We start from the raw sequence: 20,078 nt of genomic DNA on the forward strand, positions 1-20,078 counted from the left end.
GCTTCAGAGGAAGATGACCATGTCCCTAGCTTTTAAGGACGAATCCTGAATTCTCTCAAATCAATTAGCTGATGGCATGCTCTTACCTCAGCTGGTCATCAAACTATAGGAACAGACTTATATTCCATGATTTAGGGAGTTTCTTCTGCCAGGCATTAACAAAGAAGAATGTAGCATTCTACACTGGTAGGTGGTAGTGGAATGGAAGATCAATTTTGGGTTAGGATGAAGCTGCTATTGCACAGCTACATTGGAGAGACAGAACTTGGATCCAAGATGCTATTATCAGGCCACTGTCTCAAACCAACCTTGGAACCCACTCTACCCATGGCCTTCTTGTTATGTAAACAAAAGGTTTCCATGTTGATTAAACCAGTTTGAGTCAAGACTTTCAGTCCAAAACATTCTGATACCAAAAACATGGTAGTTAAAATGAGAAAGTAAAATCAGCCACATATTCTAAATTTACTAACCAATTTGAATATAGAAATTTCCCCTTGCTTTGATTGGTCAAATACTCTTGTATCTAGAGGGTCTTCCTCCATTATTACCAGATTTTCTAAACATGGTATTGATAGATTTAAAATTATGGCTTGAATTTGTGGCTTTTCTTTCAAATGAAGTGAAAATGTGAGAAGACACTATTATTCGCTGATTGCCCAATTCCTATTAAGCTGTTATATTAACTTTTCAAATAATTGTGTTTCTCTGACACCAGATATACAGGGGTGTTTGATTAAAATGCAGGCTCCTGAGGTACTAGAGAATCAGAATCTCTGGTAGTATGACTCTAGAATCTGCATTTAGCAAGTAGGTAATTTTAACACACATTAAAGTTTGACTAATAACTGGCTAATAAAATTTGACTAAGTCAGTTGTTACAAAAAGAATATATTGACCTAAGTTGAAGGGAAATAACAGAATGGAGAAAGCAGTAATTCAAAATGCAGGTATAAAGGAAAAAGAAAGTAAAAGCGTCATTATCAAACATATAAAATCAAATAAAACAAGAAGGATTCATATTTACCAAAACGTCAATAAATCTAAAAAATTCTGTAAGGCAGGCATCAGATATTATGGAATCAGTTTAAGAAACTATAATTACTACATTTGAATCTCTACATATGGTGAGAAGGAAAAAAATGCTATTAAAAAATTTCAATTATTGTTCTTTTACATTCTGGGAAAAAGAACAACATTTATTTCAGAGACAGATGGTGCTTTTGAGAAAACAAGTATTTAGGCCTTTTAATTATAAAAGGCAAGGTGAGGGTCCCCTGGAATGATAAAGACCATCAGAAGGATTTTTGCCTGTCCATTTTGGTTTGTTTTGTTTTGAGATTGAAATTGAAATTGAATTTGAGTATCATTAGGAGGGCTTGTACTCTTACTTCACCACAGTCCCCACCACTCTTTGTCTTGTGAAGCTGTGCCCCACATTTATATGAACTACCTAAAGATACAAGATTTTGTTTTTTAACCTCTTCTAGAGATACCAGGATTATAACAAAGAGACTAAACTGCTCAGTATAATAAAGTAACAGTAACTTAGAAGAAAGAAAGAAGGGAAGGAAAGAGGAACTGATAAAAATGGTGGCAGGTTGTGATCTAAGGAGGGACAGCCAGTAAGAAAATGATGAGTAGCCAAAAAACTTCATTATCCTAAACTTTCAGTAAAAACCTGAGGTAGTCAGTGGCAGTGGTCAATGAAGGTAAAGAAAGAGACAGTGAGTATGGAATATTTCTAGAATAAAGCTTACCTGTGAAGAGAAGAGACATCCAATACTATGTCAGTTTAAAGTTAAGGAAGACTGGAAAATGATATATACTGATGTGAAGAATGAGGAGGGAGAAATTAAAAAATATAAAAGGGAAAGAATAAATGATGGAGTGAGATCTTTGAAGAGTGGGAGTGTATGGAACCAAAATACAGAGGAATGACTCTTAGACAAAAGGTAGAAGGGCTTACATAAGAGATCAGAGGAAGGGAGTGGGGTGGGAAAATAAGGTGGAAACGATACATTTATTTTATGGGAAGGAGGCATCAGGAGCTTGGAGAAGTTCATACCTGATGGCCCCTATTTTATTTCTGTGAAGTTGCTGCCAGTGAGAGGAGCAGTGACAGGATCACAAGAGAATGGGTGAAGATGTGACACAGCTGCTGTGGGGAATGAGTAAGCATTACCCAGGGACCTTCAGAATTACTGCTGGAGAACAATGTTGGCTCAAATAATATTACAGACTCTGATTACAGTAGCACAAATATCCCATGGCTGGTTTCATCCAGCAGTAAATCAACCTTTCAAATCAGGGAATATAAATGTTTACATTAATCAAGAGTTGGGAGATGCCATGAACAATCTAGGGAATTGAGTGATGGCTAGAAAATGGTTGAAGTAGTTGCAGAAGTGAACTGTGTGAAAACAGAAGGGCCAAAGGCATGTTGATTGTGACTACATAAAAGAACTGATGGAATGGGCGTTTCACAGGTTATGCTCAGGAAAAAAGTATGAGGATTTATGATTTCAGAGAGAAAGTTGTTCTCAGTGAGAGTAGGAATGAAACACTTAAGTGAAGGTCAAAGTCACAAGAATTTAGGAAGTCGAGGAAATGTAGGCTAGGTAAAAGGATGGGTAATTTTTTTAAAAGATTTTTATTTATTTATTTATTTTTAAAGATTTTATTTATTTATTTGACAGATAGAGACACAGCGAGATAGGAAACACAAGCAGGGGGAGTGGGAGAGGGAGAAGCAGGCTTCCCGCTGAGCAGGGAGCCCAATGTGGGGCCCGATCCCAGGACCCTGAGATCATGACCTGAGCCGAAGGCAGACACTTAATGACTGAGCCACCCAGGCGCCCCAAAGATTTATTTATTCATTTGAGACACAGAGATACTGAGAGAGAGAGAGAGAGAGAGAGAGAGAGAGCGAGCATGAGCCGGGGGAGAGGCAGAGGGAGAAGGAGAAGCAGGCTCCCTGCTGAGCCAAGAGCCCAATATGGGGCTTGATCCCAGGACCCTGGGATCATGACCTGAGCCGAAGGCAGACGCTTAACCATCTGAGCCACCCAGATGCCCCAGGATGGGTATTTTCTATGAATACTGATATCTCTTAATAGTGACAATAACCGAATCATGTGCAGGTAGGAAGCATAAACCAAAGAACAAATCAGGTATCTTAAATATGCTTCATGTTTACCAAAGGAATGTTACAAATTTTGGTACCTCCCTAAGTAAATAACATTTCCACCCACCCAAATGTGTAAGTCACCTTCAAATTTCAGGGCTATCATGTCACACATTCCTTAGACCTTCTATTCCTAAGGTAATATTCTTAATTGAGGAGAGCCATCTTCTGGGAAACAGGCACATTTTTAGTGAGACTATAGATTGGAATAATCTCTCAGGAAGGAAATTTGTCAGTATCTACCAAAATTTAAAAACACACATACTTTTTGGGCAGTTCTACATCTAAGAATTTATTCTATACACACACATTTGGGCAAAAACCACTGACAAGGATAGTCACTGCAGAACTGGTTATAACAGCAAAATAACTTAAATGTCTCTGAAAAGGACTGGTTAACTATGGCACCTACAGACAATGAAATACTATGTAACTATTACAAAGAATATGGTGGGTCTATATGTATTTGTCACCATCTACAAAATAATGTGGGAAGTGAAAAAAGAAGAGAAAAATGTGCATGATATGCTGACATTAGTGTTTTCACAAAAGAGATATTCTATATATGATTGTATATGTATTATAATGTCTACAAAAAATGAGTAAGAAACTGTTTATAGTGGTGGCCTATAAAGAGGAGAACTAGGAGCTGGGATTGGCATTGGGAGACTTATTTTTCACTGAATATCTTACTGTATCTTTTAAATTTTGTATCTGTACACATAATGACTAGTTAAATGAATGCAATGAAGCTTTACTAATATCAACCAATGTCATAAAACTTTATTTTTAAGCATTAGAATACCTTTAACAATAGTTTTCAATCTTCCTCTCGTTCATATTTTTTGGCAGGGGGCACTCAGAGGAGAAGTCTGCAGATATTGTGTGGTTATTTGAATTACTATTCAGTAATCATTAGGTGCCAGGGATACAAACACATGGAAGACATATGAGACTTAAAGAGCTTATATCCTAGTAGGGAGAATGAACATGTATTCAAATAATCTTAGTATACAGTTACTTCTCATTCAAAGCTTCTCCAATAGCAGCTAAGTATAAAATTAACCAACATTACTTTACAGAGACTGCCTTCTGGGCTGCAGCAGCAAAAATAACAGCCCAATACGGAAAGGTGACTTAATGTAAGCAAAAGTAAAATTAAATCAGAGAGCAATGGTAGGCTGGGCTCTGGCCATGTGATGGTGATGAAGAAAGAGCTGTGTAGTTTAAAAGTTAATGCCACCAGAATTCCCCAACTTGATTTTTTTAAAAAATATTTTATTTATTTATTAAAGAGAGAGAGAGACAGAGAGAAACAGCTTGAGCACAAGCTGGGGGAGGGGTAGAGGGAGAGAAAGAAGCAGGCTCCCTGCCAAGCAGGGACCCTGATGTGGGGCTGGATCCCAGGACCCTGAGATCATGACCCCAGCCCAAGGCAGATGCTTAACTGACTGAGCCACCCAGGCACCACCCCCCAACTTGATTTTTGAATAACTGGCAGTATTATATAATAAAACAAGAAAAAAGAGAGTAGGTATGAATGATTAAGTGAATATTTTATATAGAAATTACTGATAAACCAAAAACACTCCCACGCTGTGCCTTCCCTTTTTAAAAAATAATAAGCTCTTACTTTAGCAATTACATAAGATATGACATTTATGGCAGCTGAGGAAGAGAAGCAATCAGTGGTTTTTGCAACCATTATAAAGGATGAAGTGGTAAGGCATTTAATATATTTTTGTTAATTTCTTCATGTACTTCACAGTCAAATATTATTCCTACTTGGAGTTAGATACAAATAAGATAACGACATTTGTTACATCCACAACATCTTTTCATCTGGAGATCTCAAAGCACTTGCAAGCACCCATTAGTTCCCAATATCCTGGTCAGATACATTAGAAAAGTAAATTAGGACACAGAGAAGGCGAATAGCTCAAGGTCAATCAAAAAAATCAATAATAGATTTGGAAAAAGACAGATATTCCGGTTCTTGCTCCTGGTTCTAAGTCAAAAGTCATACCCCCATCATGAAATGTTTCTTCTCTTAAGAGGGTCTGCCAGAGCTGTTCCTCTTTGATGTTAAATAACAAATGATTACATACAGTTCAATAAATGTAAAATGAGTTTAAACAACAAAGAAAGAACTAGGCTGATTTTGTTTTGATAAGGACTCTAGATTTATCTGTTAGAAAAGATTAAGAAAAAACATTACTAAATTCTAGAATTGGGAGGGCTTATAATTGTCTATATTTTCTTACACTCTGTTCTATTTTTCTATGGGCTAAGTTATTATGTCCAATACCTTTTTAGTCCTTCAACAATCTTTCCTGCAATGCAGCTATTTTACTTCGCAGAACAAATGTATTATTGATCATCATTGAAATAACCAAAACCATAATTAGATATACAGGACAGTGTGTTACAAATAATTATTATTCTTCCACGGCAACAGAATCTTTTACATTCTATAGGTAATTAAGACTAATGAACCCATATAGTATCATATTATACTTAATGATTATTTATCACAAAAAAAACATGCAAAAAGGAAAATTTAAATGTTAGTAACCACATAAAATTCAGAACACCCTTTAGAAATTTAAGTACTAAACTGGACCCTTATTTCAAAAGCGATTAATTCCTGATAATAGTTTTTATTTACTTTAGAACAAGAATCATTAGTTCAAAGCAGAATTTGGTAAAGTTTGAAAACCTTTAAAAAAATTAAATGAAGTCCTGAATTATTACGTGCTTAATTTCAATCAGTGAACCGAAGGTTTTCTTCCTAAAAGCCTACCTGCGCATTGGCTTTCCTTCCATGCACCATGAAAAGTACCCTTCACCACACTCTAAAGCCGAACCTAAGACAATAGAAAAGCAGTAACTTAATAAAAAACTATTTCCGATCTTTCCAGTAACAATCTCAATATAATCATTTCGTTCAATGATAAAGAATTTTATATTATATTATACCACAAGCGTTTATTCATAACATAAGCTTTATTTAGTGTCTTAAAGATGACTATCCTTACTCTGGATATGGACATGGAACGCTAAAACGATTATAAGTGAAGGTGAGGGAAAGTGCGCTATACAGTCCTGATTGCTAGGTTAGTCCTGTGTGTCTCTTCAAGAAGTGCTTTAAGACGTTTAACTCTGATCTCACTATCAAGGATACCTACAGAACATTTACCAGATACCCACAGCAGTATTTTTTTTTTTTTTAAAGACCCACAGCAGTATTGACATGATAGATCGGATAGGGAACACGCAGGTTTAACAACGGATCTGAAGCTCTAACTTGTCCCGAAGTAACAAGAGCAGGGGGTGGCATTTGCCCTTAAAAACAACTCCACTTCCGACTGCCGGGCAGCACGAACAGGGCAGATAAGCTCTGGTTCCAGACTAACATTCTCTTTACAAGCCCTTCCCTCAGTGCTCGAAACAATATCCACCACCCACTTGGAAGAACTCGCTAGGTCCCGAGGGTTAAATGGGACGCACAGTACCCATTTCCTTCCCCCCGAATTCCAGCCCTTGTCCGGGGAAGCTGTCCAGGGTGAGAACCCCAGCGCCTCCTCGGGCTCCGGGGTAGGGCTGTCAGCCAGCTCGGCACAGTCTAGTGCCCCGCGAGGCCCAGCCCCGGCGCCCCAAGAGCCCCTTCTCGCCACCGACTGACAGACGGCGGACGAAGTCCGGCCCCCTACCCCACCCGGCAGCTCAGCAACTTGGGACAAGATTTGCAAAGCAAGCCCTGGGCGCTGTCCACTGTCCCCTGCTCTAAGGCGGCCAACTTACCGGCTCTGTCACTTTCTTCTCTGCCGCCGCCCCCTCAGCCTCCTCCACCCGCCGCCCGCTCTCTGCCTGCTTCGCAGCCGCGGCTAGCGCAAGCAGGATGCAGATCCTCGAGCTATTTCCTCCCCACCCCTCTCTTCTCTTCAGCAGCGGAAGTGATCCTGTTCCTAAGTCGTTCCCTCTGGAACCCATGTAGCCCACCCAAAGGTTCCGGTGTGGCTCAGGAAGTAGCCGCGCCCTTTGCTGGGGATCCCTATAACCTCAGAGACTGCCTGTCTTCGAATCCGGTTGTTCCAATTCTGAGGGTGACCACTTTGCGAGTTCACAACTGATCTGGCAGTATTTGAATACTGAAGCCTCCTCCTTTCTTCTTTGTTTTCCCCAGCAGAAGGCAACAGAAAGATGGATGTAATCACAGAAAGCTAGGAATTTTGATGTATTTGTAGTCGGTGGGTCTCCTATTGCTCAATATAGGCACAATGTTGTCCGTAATTGTGGATTGCATGATTGGTCGACCTTATTAAGCCCCCCTTATGTACAAGCTGCCCACAATACACGGCCAAATCAGAAATAGACCTGATCTTCCAGATTTCCCACAGTTTAGCTTTCAAAATACCAGTGTTTTATCCCAACACTTTACCAAAGACAAATAGATTAACAGGAGAAAAACAAAAAGTGTTTTGTCCAAATACTTTATGCAGACATTTCAAACACTTCTGTGAACTCGTTTTAGTCTTAAGGGGAAAAATACCTTTTCAATTTCTCCTTTTTTTTTTTTTTTTTAAGATTTTATTTATTTATTTGAAAGAGAGCGAGAGAGAGACTGTGAGAGCAAGCACAAGTCAGGGCAGAGGGAGAGGGAGAATTGGACTCCGGGCTGAGCAGGGAGCCGGATGCTGGGCTGAATCCCAGGAGCCTGAGATCATGACCTGAGCCAAAGGCAGACACTTAACCGACTGAGCCACCCAGGCGCCCTTTAACTTGTCCTTTGCCTGATTTTACCAGAGCATACAGCCATCTGATTATATTTTGAAAATAAACAAGTGATAGGGTAAGGGATACAATTTCAGTAATATCAGTGAAAGACTGTCGCTGGTTTCCTGATAACTTCCAGGCTTAAGCATGAATTTAATCAGATTTTCTTTGGATGTTCTTCACATGGGATTGACATGTTTGTCCAGTTGTTTCTGAAAAGGAAAGAATACCTTTTGTTAATTAGGTTGTAGTGGGAAATGTATGGCCTTTAGATCCAGATGCCCATAGTTTCAAATCCTAGTCCTCTGACTGACTGGCTTTATGATCTTGGTCAAAGTTCTTCATCTCCTAAGCATTAGTTTTCTTTGTGTAAAAGAATAATAATAGCTTAAAAAAAAAGTTGTTTTGAGAAGTAAATGATAATGAAGATCATGTTGTGTGTCTGGCATTTAGTAGGCACTCAACAAATGTTAGCTTTGTTTCCTCTTCCAGTGCTACTTACTTAAATGGACTTATTTATTAAATGAGCACCTATTGTATGCTAAGTACTACTCTAGGCTTTGGAACTATAATCATGAAGGAGATAGACAACATCCTGAAGTTCTACTGATCATTTATGTGGTTATGGTGGTTGACTTTCTAACATCTTTTCCATTAGGAGTAATTGGTCTACACCATCTCCATGCAAATGACCCAATACTGACTAATGAAAAATTGGAGAAAATCTAATGAGGACTGTGGAGAAAGACTTCCCACCAATTTTAGAAAACATATAGGAAGAGATAGCATCTTTTCTCTCTGGCCATTGTTGGGTTTGTATGTGACACCTGGAACCACTGCAACCATTTTGCAACCATGAGGGAAGCCAGAGGAGAATGAAGCTAGACAATAAAGATGGTAGAACATAGAGACTGAAAGAATTTGGGTCCTTGAATGTCATTTAAAAATTATTTATTTGAGAGAGAGAGCAGGGGGAGGAGCAGAGGGTGAAGAAGAGGGAGAATCTCAAGCAGACTCTCCACTGAGTGCAGAGCCTGCTGTGGGGCTCTATCTCAAGAGTTGGATGCTCAGCCAACTGAGCCAGCCAGGCGCCCCTTAAATGTCATTTTTAAACTACTCATTCTCCCTTTCCTAGAGCCTTCCCTATTGTTGGACATCTAGTCATATGAGATAATAAATTTCATATTTTAAAGTGAGTTGGGGGTTTCTATTACCTGCAGCCAGAGCATACTAATTCATATAAAAGGATATAGACAATAAACAAGTGAACAAATAAGCAAAATAATTTCAGTCAGTGGCAAATGCTATCTAGGAAGAAGATAAACAGAGTAATGTTATGGAGAGTGACTTAGTTGGGGAAAGGAGAGGCTAGTTTATTTTTTTATTTTTATTAAAATTTTTTTATGTGAGTATAGTTGACATACAATATTACATTGGTTTCAGGTGTACAACATAGTAATTAAACATCTCTATACATTATGCTATGCTCACCACATATGTAGATACAATTTTTCCTGTTACATCACTATTACAATATCATTGGCTATATTCTCCATGCTGTACCTTTTATTCCCATGACTTATTCATTCCATAACTGTTGCTTACATCTCCCACTCCCTTTCATCCATTTTGCCCATTGCCCCATGCTCCTTCCCTCTGGCAGCAAACACAAAATAACTATCTAATTAAAAAATGGGCAGAAGATCTGAATAGACATTTTTCCAAAGAAGACATATAGATGGCCAACAGGTACATGAAAAGATGTTCAACATCCACTAATCATCAAAAAAATACAAATCAAAACCACAATGAGATATCCTCACACCTGTTAGAATGGCTTTTATCAAAAAGACAAGAAGTAACAAATGTGATGAGGATATGGAGAAAAGAAAACCCTTGTGCATTGCTGGTGGGAGTGTAAATTGGTGCAGCCATTATGGAAAACTCAAAAAATTAAAAATGGGGCTACCATATGATCCAGCAATTTCATCTGGGTACTTACCTAAAGTAAACAAAAACGCTAACTTGAAAAGATACATGTATTCCCATGTTCATTGCAACATTATTTATAATAGCTAAGATATGGAAACAACCTAAGTATTCACTAATGGATGAATAGATAAAGAAAGTATAGTATACATATACAATGGAATATCAAGGTAAAGTCTTGCCCGGTCCAAGAAGAAAGTTAATAATGCTGTGTTATTTCCACAGGACAGGAATTTTGTAATACATGTAAATACACGTAAAGTACTTAGGAGATCCCTGGCACATCAGAGATGCTCAATAAATGCAATTACCTGGATTTTTAAATGAAAAATCCAATGGAAAGAAGTCATCTGGAAGAAATTACTATGAAATAATTAAGATATTAAAATCTGTATTAAAAAAAGAAAGATGGAGTAACAGGGACCAGATTTCCCTTCCCACTAAGAACAACTAAAAACTGGACAAAATATATGAAACAATAGTTTTCAGGCAGCACAGAATAGTGAACCCTGAGAGAGCTGGCCCAAACAAGGTGATCCTACTATTGCCCCAGCTTATTGCTTGGATATTTTGCCACAGAGCAGGGAAGGAGAACCCAGGTGGTGCCTGAAAACCTCCTTCAATTGATGAGAAAAAGTTAGGAGTCTGGGCAGACCAAGGCGGCTAGAGTTTGCAGCCCAGAGTACCAAAGAGGAAAGAGCTACACTAAGAGTTCCAGAGAGCTTCAGAGGATTCCTCTTGAATCTTTTCCGGGCTGTACTGAGATATAACTGACATAGACGTTGTGTAAATTTAAGGTGTACCCCCTTGAATCTTAATCTGAGTGCTGATCAGCATATGCATGTGATGAAAGTAAGGCCAGGGAAGATACTACCTGAAAGAATTAGAAGAAACAATCTGTGGAGTGTATATGGGGTGAAAAATTCAGAGTGAAAAATTCTCATAATTCACAAGGCATTGGGTAAAATACTTAGAAGAGTGTAGTGTTAGAATTGGGACAAATTTAGCCTTAGATTAAAGGATCAAATTGTTTCCAAGTAATTTAACTGCATTCCAGGACAGAGTTTAGGAATATTTATAGAAATAAAAAAAAACTATACAACCCTGACCAAAGTAACAATCACAATGTTTGGTATCTAATTAAAAACTACATAGCATTCAAAGAAGCAGGAAAACATGGCTCATACTGAGGAGAAAAGTTAATCAATGGAAGCAGACACAGAAATGACACAGGGGATAAAATTAAGAGACAGGGATATAAAAAGAGTTTATTAAAACTATATTCCATATGTTCAAGGAGGTAAAGGAACATGTCAAGGAGAGACACAGAGGATAAAAAGAAAGACTCAAAATTCTAGAGATGAAAACAAAAATGTATGAGATGAGTCACTGGATGAGACTAAAAACAAATCAGATATTACAGGAACAAAGATTAGTGAATTTGAAAGTACAACAATAGAAACTGTTCGAAATGAAATGAGAGAGAGACTAAAGAAAATGAACAAAGCATCATGATTTGAGGAATAACTTAAAGTGGCCTAATGTATGTGTAATTGGAGTTCCTGAAAAAGAGGCAGGGATGGGATAGCATAAAAAATATGTGAAGAGATATTGGTTGAGAAGTTTCAAAATTTGATGAAAACTGTAACTCCACAGATCTAGGAAGCTCAATAATCTCTGAGTACAAGATATATGAAGAAAACAACACCAATGCATATCTTAATCAAATTGCTTAAAACCAATAATAAAGAGGAAATCTTAGAAGCAGACAGAGAAAAGAGACACATTATATGCAAAGGAACAAAAATAAGAATGACGACAGATTTTTTCATAGGAAACAATGTAAGCCAGAAGACTAACACAATATCTTTAAAGTATTGAAGAAGAAAACTGTCAACTTAGAATTCTACACCTAGCAAGAATATATTTCAAAAATGAAAGGCAAAATAAAGATTTTTCTGAGACATACAAAAGCTGAAGGAATTAATCACTAACAGATTTACACTACAAGAAATGTTAAAGAAAACCTTATATACGGAAAGAACATGATAGGGCACCTGGGTTAAGTGTCTAACTCTTGATTTCAGCTCAGGTCATGATCCCAGGGTTGTGAGATTGAGTCCATGTCAGGCTCCACACTGGGTGTGGAGCCAGCTTAGGATTCTCTCTCTCCCTCTGCCCCTCCCTCTATCCCCCTCTCTAAAAAAAAAAGAAAAAGAAAAAGAAAGGAAGGAATGAGGGAAGGAAGGAAGGAAGAAAATGATACTCTGTGGAAATCTGGACCTACATAAAGGAACAAAAACTACCAGAAATGGTAAATATGTGAGTAAATATAAAATAATATTTTCTCATATTTATTATCTTTTGAGATTAATGATTGTTTAAAGCAAAAATGATAACAGTGTTTGCTTGAGTTTATAATACATGCAGAAGTGAAATGAATGGCAACAATAACAAAGGCCAAGAGGAGGAAAATGGAAGCATACTGTGTTTTTTTTTTTTTAAGATTTATTTTATTTATTTTAGAGGTGAGGGGGGGCAAAGGAGAGGGAGAGAAAGTATCTGAAGCAGACTCCCCACTGAGTGTGGAACCAATGTGGGGCTCGATCTCACAACTCAGATCATGACCTGAGCCGAAATCAAGAGTTGGCCACTTAACTGACTGAGCCGTCCAGGTGCCCCATAAGTTTCTTTCTTTTTTGAAGGAGATAGAATTTTACTGAATACACTGCAAGGGTGCAGCAGGCATGACAGCAAAGGAGAAACTGTCTGCCAGGAGGCAGGGGAGGAGGGTCAGAGTTAAGGGAGGGGGGAGTGAGGAGGTTATGGGAATGTATGGAAATTTCCTTTTTTGGTTACTGTGCCTGGTTGTAAGTAGCCCATTGGTCATTTTGGGCTTATGGCTATTTTGAGGTGGGTCACCTAATGTGCCTGTTTACATTCAGACCGGTGGTCACTGTGGGCCCTTTTACTTTACTGGGGTTTCCACTGCTCAAGCCTTTTTCCTAAAAGCAACCTCTAAATTCCCCTGGACAGATGGACAATGACAAATCTTTACCATTTGAGCAGAGGTCTCATTTTCAGCAGTTGCTTCATGCTGGACAGGGGTGGGGGTGGGGAGAGGCTGTCCCTACCTAAACTTGTCAGTCCGTCAGGGGTTCTGTGCAGTTACAGACTGGAGCATTGTATTATATTGATGTGCTGATAGATAATTTGAGTGAAATTCCTTGGTGGCCAGGTCCATGGGATTTAGGGGGAGAGGATCATCCAATGGTATGGATTGGAATCCTTATTGAACCAACATTCGTACATGGAATTGTTGGATTCACTCAGACATGTAGATCAAGATGGCAGCTGGATCTGTGGGAACAAAGGGAAAAAAGTGGGAGCCTGAAAGAAGTGAAGTGGCTGAGAGCCAGCCAGCATCAGGAAAGGGTCCCATCTGAGTCTGTAATGTGTGGGGAATTGCCCTGGACAAGCTTAGGAAGGAAGGCCACAGAAGGACAGAGTGGGAGAGGAGAGGAAAAGGGTCCTTGGCCATCACAGGCTTGGCAGTCTGATCTGTTCACCCTCAGACCTTCAGATCATACCAGGGAGCTTCCCTGGCCAGAGATCTTCAGTTGCCTGAGGAGTACTAGGGTTAGACTACTAAAGGGCTAAAAAGAGAAAGGAGAGGGAGGGAAGGATCCCTCCAAAGGACAAGAAGGGAAATCCCTCACCCTTTCAGGCAAGGGCTGTCTGGTTGGTTCCTCCTGGGGCTTCAGTCCTCACCCAGGATTAAACTTGACTGGAGGTTGTCAGTTCCCCAAGGAGTACTAGAGTGGTCTACAGAGGCAAAGTCCCAAGAAATTCCCAGAGAATTTGGGGAAAGTCCTGAGCTGGCAGAGGTTCCCATGAGGGCCACCAAATGTGGGGCATCCCAATTGAGTGGAGGCCAGCAGCATGGGCAATGAAAGTATTCACCTAAGGCAGAACAAAGGAGATAGAAGTTTATTGAATATACTGCAAGGGAGTAGCGTGCAGGACAAAGGAGAGACTGTCTGCTTGTAAGGATTTTATGTATACATAAAAGGGTTTTAATTTTATTTTACAGTGGACTCTAGTAAAGATGTATAATATAAACTCTAAAGTGACCACAAAGGACTGCAACAAAACAAAAAAGTATAACTAATAAACCAAAAAAGGAGATATATATTTTTTTTTTTTTTTTTTTTTTTGACAGAGAGAGACACAGCGAGAGAGGGAACACAAGCAGGGGGAGTGGGAGAGGGAGAAGCAGGCTCCCCGCAGAGCAGGGAGCCTGATGCGGGACTCGATCCCAGGACCCCGGGACCATGACCTGAGCCGAAGGCAGACGCTTAACCATCTGAGCCACCCAGGCGCCCCAAAAAAGGAGATATAATGAAGTCATATAATATACTAAATTTATCTAAAAGAAGATAAAAAAAGATGAAAAAGAGAATGAAGAATGAATGGGACAATTACAAAACAAATAGCAAGATAGTGGATTAAAAACTCAAACATATCATAATCACAGTAAATATAAATAGACTAAACACTCCAGTTAAAAGGTAGAGATGATCAGATTGGATTTAAAAAAAGCAAGAATCAACTGTACCTTGCCTATAAGAAACTCACCTTAAATATAAAATTGTATAGAGAATATTATAATAAGCATACTATATCCACAATTTAAGAAATAAAATGTCAAAGATACAATTGAAGCACCCTATCTACTCCCCTTTGTTGTCTTATCTTCTTTCATCACAAAGTAAACATCATTCCAAAGTTATTGCTTTACCATTCCTATGCATTTTCTTTGTGTTTATTTTGACCAAAAATACATATGCAGTGTGTGTGCATATTGTTTTAAACTTTACATAAATGATATCAAAGTGAATGTATTCTGCAACTTGCTTTTATCACTCAACTTTGTTAATGAAGATTTATCCATGTTAATCAATGAAGGTCCAATTTAGTGATTCATAAACTGTGACCAACAGCATCAGCATTACTTGGGAAATGCAAATTCTTTTTTTTTTTTTAAGATTTTTTATTTATTTATTTGACACAGAGAGAGACAGAGAGAGAGCACAAGCAGGGGGAGCAGCAGAGGGAGAGAGAGAAGCAGGCTTCCCGCCGAGCAGGGAGCCCGATGTGGGACTCGAACCCAGGACCCTGAGACCATGACCTGAGCTGAAGGCAGATGCTTAACCGACTGAGCCACCCAGGCGCCCCGGGAAATGCAAATTCTTGAGCCCTCCCACCGACCTCCTGAATCAGAAACTTTGGAGGTGAGGCCCAGTAATCTGTTTTAACAAGTCCTCTGGGTAATTGTAATGCATGTTAAAGCTTGAAACCCATCACTCTTTATTTTCACTGCTATATAGTATTTTATTGTATGACTACACCAGAGATTTTAAAAGATCTATTATCCTGCAGATGGATATTTTGACTATTTCCAGTTTTGCCTATTACAATGCTACAATGTAAATTCTTGCATATGCTCCCTTGTGTAAATCTGTAAGGGTTTCTCTAGGATAGGAAGTATGAGTAAAATTGCTGGGTTATATGCTATGTATATCTTCAACTTTACTGGCACTAGCCAAATTGCTCTCTAAAGTGGTTGTTCTGTTTTACAACAACAACTACTACTATTATTGCTACTACTACTAGCAAATCCTTGTGTAGCATGAACCACATGCTGGATGTTGTTCTAAGTGCTTTTCTTAACTTATTAATACTCACACTAGTCTTCTTGAGTTAGGAGCTATTATATTATTATCATCATCTCAATTTTACAGATGGCACCAAATGTTAATGAACTCGGTCAAAGTCAGGGCAAGCCAAAGAGGCAGAGTCAGGACTTGAGACCATACAAAAATGGCTCTAGAGTCTGCTTTCAGCCACAGTGCTATGCTGCCTCTCCTACTAGCCATGTATGAAGGTTCTTATTGGTCTACATTATCATTATGCTTTGTGTTTTCCAACTTTAAATGTGTTTTGCCAATCTGATGGGTATAAAAGGGTAATTCACTGTGGTTTAGATGCACTTTCCTCTGATGGCCAGTGCAGTCAAGGCAACTTTTCATACTTGTGGCTGGCATTCAGGTTTCTCTTCTATGAATTGCCTGTTGTAAAAGAACATCTTCCAAGGTGATCCTTAGGTTCGTTCATAACATAAGGAAATGATAATGAGGGAGGTATAAAAATGTTAAGGAATGCTGCCAAGCAATGACTGAATTTTCAAACCCTTAGCCAGGACAAAAGCAGTCCCTCCTACTTTTGTAAAGCTATGATTCATTCTCCAACCCACTGTGATCTGGTTTGTGCTTCTGCTAACTCTGTTTCTTTTTAAAGTGGAGAAGTTTAGTGTAAATCAACCCTTTCTATATATGTCAAGGCCTAGAGAACTCCATTTAGAAATACGAGTACAAAAAAACTGGCATTTGCAACAACTGAGAGATTTTTGTCACTCTCAGTAAAAGTGTGCCCATGGGGAGACTGCATTTCTTTTTTAATTAATTAGTTAATTAATTATTTTTTAAAAAGATTTTATTTATTTATTTGAGAGAGAGAGAGCACAAGGAGGGGGAGCTGCAGAGAGAGAGGGACAAGCGGGCTCCTCACTGAGCGGGACCTCTGGATCCCAGGACCTCAGGATCACGATCTGAGCCGAAGGCAAACACTTAACTGACTGAGCCACCCAGGTGCCCCGGAGCCTGCATTTCTAATGGAAAATATCCTAAAATAGATTTTTATCTGGATTGGGTATGAGGAAATAACAACAGCCAAACAGTTCATCAGGAGTTGCTTACAGTCTTTCAATTAGAAATTACACATTGTTTGCTGTGTATAAAATACTGTGTTTGGATCCAAGGTTCAGCAGTAAACAAGACCCACAGGTTTCCTTGTTTGTTTGTTTTTTATTTTTTTTATTGTTATGTTAGGTTTCCTTGTTTTATGGAATTTCCATTCTTGTGGAGACATTCTAAAACTAAACCATGAGTTGTGCAATTAGTTGTTTAATTGCTGTTGGGATAATTGTCTGAAAGAGACCTACCACATGCTAAGGAAATTATGTAGTAAGGAGCCCAGACCTGGTCTAGAGGGTATGGAAAGGTGTGGTGGGGAGTTTCTAAGATGGCTCCTGTCTTAGTCCAGGCTGCCACAACAAAGTACCACTAACTAGTGGCTAAAACAACAGAAATGTATAGTTCTGGAGGCTGGGAAGCCTAAGATCAAGGTGTCAGCTGATTTGGTTTCTGATGAATTTTCTTCCTGGTTTGTAGATGGCTGCCTTCTTACTGTGTCCCCGAAGGGCAGAGAGAGAGAGAGAGAGGGAGAGAGAGATAAAGGGTTGGGGTGGGGAGAAGGTAGGGGAGAGCTCCTTTCTGGTGTCTCTTATAAGGACATGAATCTTGTCGGATTTGGGCCCTACCCTTATTATCTCATTTAATTTTAATTACCTCCTTATTGACCCTATCTCCAAATATAGTCACAATGAGATTTAGAGCTTCAACATATGAACTGGGGGTGGGAGTGGGGCATGCAATCCAATCTATAATAACCCCCAGTGTTCTCTGCCTCATAGTATTCACGCCCATGTGTAATTCCCTTGAGGATAGGCTGCACCTAGTAACTAACTAATAGAAGACTTAGTGATGAAATGTTACTTCCAAGATTAGTTTACAAAAGGACTGGAGCTTCTGATGCAATGTCATCTCTCTCTTGCTGACTGTTGGCCAGAAGCCTCTATCAGTTCCTTGCCATGAGAACCTCCCCATAGGACATGCCACAAAATGGCAGCTGACTTCCCTCAGAACAAGCAAGTAGTTGAAGTCCTCAATCCAATAGCCCACGAATAACTGAATCCTGCCATCAGCAACATGAGTGAGCTTGGAAGCAAATCCTTTCCCAAATGAGCCTTCAGATGAGATTGCAGACTTTGCCTACAGCCTGACAGCAACTTCATGAGAGACCTGGAGGCAGGAGCATCCAGCTAAGCCATGCCTGGGTTCCTGATCTACAAAAGTTGTGAGATAATAAATGTTTGCTTTGGGGAAATAAATTTTTATGTAGCAATAGGTAACTAACACAAAAGACTTCCCTGAGGGAGCACCCCTTAGGCTGGGTCATGAAGGATGATGGGGGTTATTAGGTGGCAGAGCTGGAAGGGAGGAGGAGGGTTCTAGGCAAAGACAATAAAGCCAGAGGGGCAAGGACAGCTCGGCAGGGGTGCACTGGAGAGAATGGCAGCAGACAGAGCTGGAGAACTGGGAAAACACTTTGGAAGTTCAGAAACAGAACAGGAGGAGTGAGCACAGATCAGACAACAGCAGAGCATTCTCCTAGTTCCCTAGATGCACCCACAGGATGAGAAGGTGGGATAGTGGAGAGCACTATGATGGGAGCCGAGTCCCAGTGCTAACTGTGATCTCAAGCCATCACTTGGTCATTCTGGTCCTCAGTTTTCTCACCTACAAGATGGAATCTGAATTCTTTACAACTCTCAGTCAAGGGTTATTAGTTACATGAAACCTATATGAGGAAAACTATAAGACACTCCTGAAAGAAACAAAAGTAGGCCTGGGCAGATAGAAAGACATTCCATGTCATTGGATAAGAAGACTCAATTTCATAAAGATGGTAGCATGCCATAAGTTAATCTATACATTTAGTGCAATCCAAGTAAATCAACATCAGAGTTTTGACAGAGCTAGATAAATTGATTATAAAGTTCATATGGAAGAACAGACAAATGAGAATACCCAGTAACAGCAAAGGGGAAGGCTAACCCTAACATATTATTAAAGCATGTTCTAAAACTTCTATAATTAAAACTGTGGTTTTGGTGTATGAACAGACAGACAAATGGAGCAGGGTAGGAAATCCAGAAATAGACCCAAGATCATATGGGAATATAGTATGTGATAAAGGTGATATTTCACATCAGTGGGGAATATATGGACTGTGGCTTAAATGATGTGGACACAGCTGTGGAAAAAGACAAAATTGGATCCATCTCATATAAGGAACTGGACTCCACTGCAATCTCAACAAAGGCCTCTTAAGACCCCGTGGGAAGCTCTGGGGCTGGGATGGCCCTTCAGAGTTGTCACAAGTTGGAGTGAAGAAGTTGGGTCTTTATACCCCACAGCAACTAAATTATCAGAAGTCTAAGTGCAAATAATAAAAGCATAAAAATAGGACAAGAAAACAGATGAATTTCTTTATTGAGAATGGAGAAAAACTTCCCTGTGACTCAAAATCTAGAGGCAAAAAGATTTATAAATTTGCATTTAAAAATTTTCCATGAGAAAAATATTACATACAAATGAATTAAAGAAATGACAGGAAAAAATATTTGCAATATATATCACAAAGGATTCATAATGTAATATATACATGTCTCTTAAAAATGGAGAAAAAATATATAATATAGATAATTAGGCAAGATACATGAACAGGCAGTCCTCAGGAAAAGAAATGGCCCTTAAACATTTGAAAATATGTTCGGTCTTGCTCATAATAAGATAAAAGCTCACTGTAGCTGTATAAAGACCTATCAGGTAGGCAAAAATCCAAAATTGGACAACCTGCTCTGCTGACCTGACTGTGGGGAAGGAGGCGTTCTCATTCACGGCTGGTGTGCCTACAAAATGATAAAACTTCTGTGGAGAGGGATTCAGCAGCATTTAGCCAAACTATATTTGCATTTACCCTCTGACCCGGTGATCCTACTAGCCCAAGGAAACACTTGCAAAAATATTAACAAAAAAAGTTATGTGAAAGGTTATTAACTGCAGGATTCTTTGAACAGCAAAAGAATGGAGATAACCATAGAGCCTCTCAATGTAGGACTGATTATATAAACAATGGGATATCCACATAATGAGGATTATGCAGCTATAAAAAGAAATAAGGAAGATCTCTGAATACTTACATGGCACTTCTTCAGGATATATTGTGAAAAAAACCAAGTGAATGGTGTGTATAGCATGCTAACTTTGATTAAGCAAGGGGTGGAAATATAATGTGTAAGTGTATGTAGGTATATGCGTATTTACCTATATATATATATGTAAAATATATATATTTTAAAGATTTATTTATTTTATTTGAG

At 39.0% G+C, this 20,078-nt stretch overlaps 1 protein-coding gene across 3 annotated transcripts in view; it reads right to left on the reverse strand.

The window, feature by feature from the left end:
- The window catches only part of KLHL20 (kelch like family member 20), a 65,269-nt gene extending 58,144 nt beyond the window's left edge, over positions 1–7,125 (reverse strand). For all 3 annotated transcript variants that reach the window (XM_045877434.3, XM_064594308.1, XM_064594309.1), the window contains exons 1-2: positions 6,992–7,125; positions 5,991–6,054 (exon numbers count right to left, since the gene is read on the reverse strand). In XM_045877434.3, coding sequence (XP_045733390.1) covers positions 5,991–6,013 — 23 coding nt within the window. In that variant the 5' untranslated portion in view covers positions 6,014–6,054; positions 6,992–7,125. The remainder of the gene's footprint in view (positions 1–5,990; positions 6,055–6,991) is intronic.
- Between the last annotated feature and the right edge of the window lie 12,953 nt (positions 7,126–20,078).

Source organism: Mirounga angustirostris, unplaced genomic scaffold, assembly GCF_029215605.1.
Source record: "Mirounga angustirostris isolate CCGP_5_RB_7025 unplaced genomic scaffold, mMirAng1.0.hap1 SCAF_6, whole genome shotgun sequence".
In the NCBI taxonomy this organism is placed as follows: Eukaryota; Metazoa; Chordata; class Mammalia; order Carnivora; family Phocidae; genus Mirounga; species Mirounga angustirostris.